This window comes from Lolium rigidum, chromosome 6 (assembly GCF_022539505.1).
Source record: "Lolium rigidum isolate FL_2022 chromosome 6, APGP_CSIRO_Lrig_0.1, whole genome shotgun sequence".
NCBI classification, from domain to species: Eukaryota; Viridiplantae; Streptophyta; class Magnoliopsida; order Poales; family Poaceae; genus Lolium; species Lolium rigidum.
In genome coordinates this window covers 76,212,498-76,220,885 of record NC_061513.1, presented here as the reverse complement: position 1 = coordinate 76,220,885, position 8,388 = coordinate 76,212,498, and the positions used below count along the sequence as shown (strand labels likewise).

At 45.6% G+C, this 8,388-nt stretch overlaps 1 protein-coding gene across 1 annotated transcript; it reads left to right on the top strand.

The window, feature by feature from the left end:
- Nucleotides 1–1,845: 1,845 nt before the first annotated feature.
- On the top strand, nt 1,846–7,326 carry LOC124662818. Its single transcript, XM_047200611.1, has 4 exons — nt 1,846–2,286; nt 2,723–2,943; nt 3,480–3,941; nt 7,105–7,326. Exons 1-4 carry the CDS (start codon nt 1,950–1,952, stop codon nt 7,324–7,326), a joined length of 1,242 nt encoding a protein of 413 aa, XP_047056567.1. The 5' UTR covers nt 1,846–1,949.
- Nucleotides 7,327–8,388: the final 1,062 nt, after the last annotated feature.

The window sequence follows — 8,388 nt, the reverse complement described above, 5'->3', positions numbered from 1 at the left end:
CTTGCCATCAAGCTTCGGCCCCCGGCACATGTGAGTGGCTACACAACTTGTTATGTGCCAAGAGGGCCCTTTTTTGAAAGGTCTTGCACGGACAACCCATGGGCACCTTTTATCTACACATTTTAGCATGTACCGCGTCTTCAAGTCCGAGTGAACAACGGTGTAAGGGTGATGATGCTTAATCGAGAACTCCTTCAACCATACCTTCAATTCCAAGAAGGTATCAACGTGAGCCCTTTAAAGATCATAGCCGTCCTCGCATCCACATCCCTCTTGGAAATTGGCCTAGCTCCAGGAAGTAAACTTTTGCCACCATCAACTACGGCTCCATCCGCAAGACTAACATCACAGAACAATGGTATCCGAATATCCCGTCCGGTTACCTTCTTGAAGATCTCGACTCTTTCGGCTTCCTTGGCCGTCAAGCCATCCTCATCAACTTCTTCATCGGGTCCATCATCATTCGAGTCCGAGGCATAGCATCGGGAATAAGTAATGGAGTGGTCCATGTCCTCTTGGGTCAAATATGCATCCAAATCACCGACATTGTTGCAATTCATCTCGAAACCATTATCACCATCGTCATGCTCGTCATACTCCTTCACCAACGGTGGATCTTGGGCAATGGGAGATTGGACAATGGGAGATTCGGTGGCTTCTTCTTGGCTCATGGGTGGTGGACTCCTAGCTTCAACGGGGGAGGAGCGCCGGTTAAGGTCAAGCTCTATGTGAGCATCAACCGTCTTGGTTGCAAACAACTCCAGAGCCTTGTCTTGTGACTCGGCCACCGTCTCCTTGTAAACGGACCAACGTTGCTTGGAGTTGATACGCATTGTCTTCCAACGAGTGTGCATTCCAAACCCCACATTATGTCTTCCCTCTAGCTCAACACCATCATTTGGCTCATTCCAATTCAACTCAATCCTCACTTGTGCTACCACCTCGGCAAAGCTAAGGCTACGGTCAGACACCAAGTCAAACCTATTCAGGGTCCGACTCTAGGTTTCCCTTCAAAAAAGCATCCTTATCCACATGATGAACATGAACAATTCTTTCCACCCCCTAGCATAATGTGAACAACACATACATACATGTGTTCATTGGTTACCATAATCAACACAAATCAACCTAGGGTTTCTACCCATACAACCTAGCACTACCATTTCTCCTACTTCAACAAACCCTAACATCCAACCAAATCCACATCCAGCCTCAAATGAACCTAGGGTTTCACATCTAGGGTTTCACATGTAAATCCAACCAAATCCATCAAATTTTTGGATGAAAAGAAGGGGAATGGAGGAGATTACCTCAAGGAACGAGTTGAGAACGATCTCCACGGATAGATCTGAGGAAATACAAGGGATTTGGGTAGGTATTTGAGGGGGAGAGAGAGAGAGCCGGCCGCCTTGTTCTTGAGCGAGTGAGGGAGAGAGAGGAGTGTGGCTGGGTCGGGCTCGGGCGGGCGTGGGCGGTTCACTTAAGTGCATGGGGGCGCCACACTTTGAATGTGTGGCGTCCATGAGAACGGTGCCACACATCCTGCCATATCAGCTGATCAACGACGCACATCATCGACCGCGCCACGTCGGCATGGATGTGTGGCGTCGCTTGCATGGGCGCCACACAGTGAGATGTGACGTCGATGAGAAAGACGCCACACAAAAGGATTAGTTGGTGAAATTGTTCGGTCAGAGGGTTAGTCTGTGCGTATTATTTTTGTCAAAATCGCCCTCCCTCGCCTTATATCTATCTATCTTTTGCCCTAGGTTACTTCCGACTTTGATCTTTTGCGGTTGTCTCAAAAGAAAAAAGGCCTTTTGCGCTTACTATAAGCGACCCCTCCCAGCGAAAAGAAAAGAAAAGAAAAGGATAGCGAGCGGAAAAGCCGCACGGAGGAAACCCTACCCACCCATCGGTTGATTGAGCGGCGGCGCGGCGCGGCGGAGATGGAGAGCCAGACGATGAGCAGTGCATTCGCAGAGTTCAAGATCTACACCAGCGACGCCGAGGTCGGGAGCAGTCGAATTCGTGGGGCTTCGACCGGGAAGGAGATCGCCAGCGGCAATCTCGGGGCACAGCGGAAGATTCGAGCTCTTCGCGATGCCAACCGGATCGATGCAAGGACTATGAGGGGGAGGCACGATGGGAAGATTTGGAAGAATCCTCCACCTCCTCCTCGAGGTGAGGAGGAGGAGGAGGAGGAGGAGGAGGACGCGATCCCCATGTACCGTAAAGCCTGGGAGACCTGCTTCGGCGGCGTTTTCGGTTCCTTCGAAGACGAAAGTAAGAAACTGTGTTTGCTCATCTCAACCCCTCCCATCTTTTCTGTCAAGCTACAGTCAGATCAAGTTTCAGTAAATCCAGTACGTGATTTCCTTACGCGATGGGATTGCTTGTTAATGTAACAACATTTAATTGCAAGTACGAGCAATGGACGCATGAAAGTAAATCAAATTTATTTGTTACTGTTGTTGTTCAACTAGGAAATGGGATCTGTCTGAAATCTGCATCAAATTTACCAGGATATAACCACAAATCCCAACGCATCAGTAACCCATATACTAGAGGTCCTTTGCATTTACATAAAGATGAGATACCAAACCAGCCCATAGACCTATAAGCCGAACAAACCAATAATATCTACTTCTGGAATATGTTGTCGCGAAGCTGGCGTTGCTATCTAAGCATATATCTAACCACTTAATTTTGCTTCATGCAGCCACTCTTGCTCCGATGCGCTATACATCTGGACCTATCCCAAAAAATGCCGTTCCAGGTAGTACCTTGCAGGTCTTCTCAGTCAGAATCGCTAACCTAAAAGGCGGTCTCCGTTGGCCGCTTCATGTGTATGGTTTCCTTGCCACCAGAGACTCGGCAGATCATAATCGCAACTTTCTCTTCAGACGCACAAGGGATAACTGCCAAATCCTTACCGAAGAGGTGAGCACCATTTAATCCTACCTATTTGTTTACCTTCTTTTGTCATCCTTTTGCTGCTACTGGTGATATTCAGCACCATAATTAAACCCACTATACTGGCCCTCCCTCTGCACTTGTTTTGTATCTCATCTTATAGTGGGCAATACCTCTTTGTCTTTGTTACATCCTAAACAACCCATTAAGTCCTATTACGGATCCTATTACCCCCCTTCTTTATGCTCTCTCTTATTTGTTCAACTCTGATCTGATTATGTTGCCATGTCCAGTGTCCAGAATTCCAGCACATTAATTTCATTCATGGAAATACAGTATGCGTGTAGCCAATTCAACCTTGAACCATCACATAGTCTGCTAACTGCTAAGCAATCGTAACTAGAGCCGCACATAACCTTAGCTTTTGATCCAAGCGTGGCCATGGCTTCATTTTCATTAATATGATTGTGTGGTTGTATTCATATGCCTTCCTTATATTGAAGGGACAAGATTTCCCTTGTCGTCCGGCAGTTGACTAGTTAATTGTTGATGCTTCGTTGCAGGATCCAGTCTTGCTGTTAACAGGGCCGTCTCGGGCAATTGTGTTCGTCGATCTGATCACGTTTGAAGCTCAGCTAAAAGTAAAGGGCACAAAAACAGAATCTGAAGATGAAGTGCTCGCTTCCAAAGTCTTCCATTTCCACCAAGGGTCACGACGTGAAGACGGTATTCGCACTTGTATCCCTTACAAGCGCTGCATGCTAGAGTTTGCGTTTGCACCCCTCCTCCGTTCAGTTGAGGCTACCATCAGCGTACAGGTTGTTGATGGGTCATGGCCGGATGATCACCAGGGACGGGTTTTCTCCTGCACCGCTGGTGTAAAAAACACGAAGATGATGTTGCTTGACTGTCCAGATGGAAACATGCCTATTAGCTCAGATGGCTTGTTCGAGCTGTCGAGGCGTGTTGTTTCTGTGGAGTTTAGCACAAGGAATAAGCTGACGGTCTATGTGCAGGCCTATCGCGTTGGTTTTCTTAGGCTGGTGCCAATGCCTCACCTCACTCTCACCCGCCACGTCGGCTTTTTCCCTCACTCTCACCCCACGGTGCCAATGCACGGGCTATAGTGCCATCTCTCACTTCTCTTTCCTCCACATCACCATTTCTTTTTCACATTAAGTTATTTCACCCGAATTTTTGTAGACATTCAAAATAATGCAAGAAAATTATTCAACTAAAAATGTTACCGATTACATAATAATTAATAAAAATACAAATTATGTTTCTTGTTTTTCTAAATAGCCTATATGACAAGTGTGTACTTGTGTTTGTATTTTGAACTGAAAGAGTAAAAAAAGGAAAGAAAATAAAAGAAGGAAAGAAAATAAAATAAAAACTGACATTTATTAAAGAATAAAAGAAGGAAAGAAAAAAAGAAAAAAATCGACCAGGTCGTCTTCTTCTACCTCTCGCCCGCGTCGCCCCTCCTCTCGCCCGCGTTGCCATCGCGCCGCCCCGCCTCTCGCCCCTGTCCCGCCTCGCTCTCGCCGCCAACGCGGGCGGGAGCGGGCGATAGCGCCGGGCGCCCCCGCCGGCGCCCCTCCCTCTCGTCTCGCCCGCCTCCCGCCCCTCTCTCGCCCCATCGCCGCCGTTAACGCCCCCGCTACCGCCCGCAATGGCACCAGCCTTACAAGAGCCAAGGCTGTCTTCGAACCGAAGAAATCTGGCACAAGTATTGGCATGTGTGATCTTCGCTTCTGCAAGATGCAAGTTACTGTTGCTTGGTCCCTTCTCTCTACCTTGGCACACATGCCGGCACCTATGTAACCATTTTCAGCGCCGTTATCTAAATAAGTTAAATGATACTCGAATTGCATGCTCTGTTGTTCATCTTGTCAAGCTTGTGGTTTCACAGCTGTTGTTGTAATGGTGTGAATGATCAAAAAACATCTGGATTCTGAAGCTTGCGAAGTCTTGTTGAACAACAGGACTCTCGTGTGGATTTTATTAATCAAACAATTGATACATCGTCAATCAGCAAGGCCACAATAAAACTCGGCTGATCATCTATTACTCCCCCGTCTCGGTTTAACAGGCACACACGTAGTTTAAGATAAACTTTGACCATTGATTTGGTTAACAAAATATAAATATTATGTCTACAAAATCTATATCATTAGATGCGGATGCAAAAAGAATTCCAGTAATATAATTTTTGTGATATAGGAGTATATTTCATATTTTATTAACTAAAATAATGATTAAAACAATTTCTTAAATTACGTGCGCGCCTGTTTGTTAAGCGGACACGGAGGGAGTAGAGACGAAAGATACAATTAAGCATTATGTAGTTATCATTTATCTATCTCCTTTTCCTTCTCTACTACTTAAAAAGACTAAAATGGTTCCTACTCTTCCCATGTAGAAATATGTCAAACTTTGGTCGTCCTTGCATTCCGTTCTTCCGGCATGGGTATATTGTCGTCCAACTGGGTCCAACCTGGGCGATACCTCTTTCTCTTCCCCGTCCTCTTTCCTCGCGCCATCTCCAACAATCCAACCTATTTTGGATGTCTAAATTAGGCGCTAGTGTTTGTTTGCGTCGGATGGCGGATACGAAAATGATATGATCCCCTTATTCCTCACTATAATCATGTTAAACGTATTCTTCGTTATCTTAAAGACACTCTTGATCATGGTCTTCACATGAATCCTTCCTCCCAACTTCTTTAACAGTATATTCTGATGCAGACTGGGCTGGTTGTTCAGACACTCGAAGGTCCACGTCTGGTTACTGTGTTTTTCTAGGTAACAATTTGATTTCATAGTCCTCAAAATAGTCGGTTACAGTTTCCCGTTCGTCGGTTGAAGCAGAGTATCATCTGGTTGCCCATGTTGTTGCTGAAATAGTTTGGCTGCTTCAGTTGTTATGTTGTTATCGGAACTTCATAGGCCAATTCAGCAGGCGACACTCGTTTATTGTGACAATATTTATGTAGTTTACGTGTCTGGGAATCTAGTGCAACATCGATGGACCAAGCACATTAAAATTGACATTCATTTTGTTCGAAAAAAGTGGCTTTGGGGAAAGTTTGAGTTCTTCATGTTCCCTCCTCAGCTTAGTTTGCGGACATCTTCACCAAGGGCCTACCGACTACACCATTTACTGATATTCTATTCAGTCTCCACGTTGATACTGCGGGAGATGTTAGATTATATTGCAGTCGGCTTCTATTTCTTGTAACTCAAGTTAGGATTGGCCATCGGCCCTCTATATATACTTTGTAGTTTGATCAATCAATCAAGTATGAGACAATTGTAATCTTACAAAAATAAAGCTACATATCAGTGATCTGATTGGTTTGAATTGATGTTGTTTCTAAGTTGTAACCCAATTTGTTTACTGCCTCGGAGCGCCGGAGATTGGAGGCGTATCTGCGTATTGTGGCGGCGGAGGGCTGGAGAGTGGAGGCGGCACGCCGTATAGTGGTGGCGGCAGGGGCTTGGGATCCGTCTGTTTTGTGTGTGATAACATATGACATAATAACGATTCGTTCCGGGAAAGGCGTAGGGAGATAGGTGGAGTGGCATTGTGGCAGTAATAACTATTCGTCTGTGGGGTATCTTGGGCAAACTAGATTTTGCATAAACTGGGAAGCTCGGGAAGCTGCGGGAAGCTACACTCCGATCGCTTCTCCCAACTACACAGCGAGGGATGGTGGCTGATAAATTAAGCCCATCCCATTTTTTGAGTTATTTTGGGCTTAGGCTTAATTTTGTAGTTAAGCCCTCTAATCTTCTCTTTCTTAATAGATAACCCCATTTTGCTGATCTCACAGCGAGCCACGTCACCGGATTAAAAAGTTTTACCTTCACCGCTTGGTTACCAGCCGTACGACACCAATCTACTCTGTAGACCGACACGCCTGAAGCCTTGCTCGCCAGAACGACGCGCCTGGTCGAGATGGGCCGAAACCGGCCCATGACCTGGCCGACTCTGTTCCTCTTCCTCGCCTACTCTCCTCTCCCCATCGATCTCTCCCCCACCACGGCTCCTCGTCTTCGTCCATCGCCATCGCTCGCACGACTCCGCCTCGGTTCGTCTTCTTTGATCGGCACCTCTCGCAGGTCGCAACGGCTCTGTCTCATGCCAATATCCGCATTAAACACAATAAATCCGTCTTGAAGGCAATAGGAATTCAAAGGCTGGAAACTGATCAAAGGAACTCATCCGCCGCTGCCACCTCCAGGTTAAAAAGCAGGCCTGCTCGCGACACCACCATGCCATGCGATCTCCACGCTGGTATTTGGCCACTCTCTGGCAGAGCTCCAGCTGGAAATCCCCTCTACGTTCTATTCGTGCTCCCGATTCCATTCGATTATGTCCGCTCCTACGTCTTGCTCTCCTGAATTCTTTGGATTTCTTGGCTTCTCAATCTACTCTCTGAAGATTTCTTTGGGTTCTTATTGGCCATCGCCTAACCTTTGAGGTATGAACAAGAAACTGCACATGATTTATTGTTTTGTTGTTGCTGCTCTTGATGTTTCTATTTTCTTTTTTGGATCTGACAAAGAGTGGAAAATGTGGACCCAAATACTCTATGTTGGAACCGAGGATTGAGCTCCTGCGAAGAGGGCACAAGTAGTTTGACGTTTCGGCGCCGGGAATTTTCATGCCTGCATGTTGTACTAGCAGCAGCGGCAGCTTGATGCATCTGCCTGAGCGTTCTCTATTGCTGGCTAGCAAATGAGATGATTGTCATTAATGATTGCGGCCACCAGCGTGCTCTATTGCCGGCTAACCAAAATTATTCAGCTACGAGTAATCCTGATTTGAACAAAAACAAGGATTTGAGTCTGGACTGGAGTTGTGGGAAACTATGGATATTCTGTTGAGAGGTGGACACAGGGGCACCTCCGTTGACAATCTCAAGGATACTCATGTTATTTCAGTTTTTCTTGATCGGTTCTGGTTTTGAGGCTGGCTGAATTTTATATTGAATTGTTTTTAAAGCACACTTCTGTTTATTTTTGCGCCCATTTTTTCATCTCCAGACAGTAGATGATTTGAATTTACGCAAACTAATTTCTCACAGGGCTATTTATTGATGCAATTACAATGTGGTTGGACCAAATAAAACCAGTTCCTCTTACAGGTTCACTACTAGCAACGGCAGGTCCTCCACTAAATTTCTTCGAGCATGTTCTATTTATCACATCTCCTCTTAATTGTTTAATAAATGACCTCATTTTTAACATTGTTTATGTTGTCCAGTGATCTAGCATTGTTTATGTTGTGTGTATCCTAAGCTAATCCTCGTGGTCAGTACAAAGCCATCAAAATCTATCTCATCAGTAGCACTAATCCATGTGTATTTCTCACTCCTTAGTTTAGGATCTTAATATCATCGCTATGCATAGCAGTACTGTTATTGCAAGTATGAAAAATTATGCCTCCCATTATTGACTTGA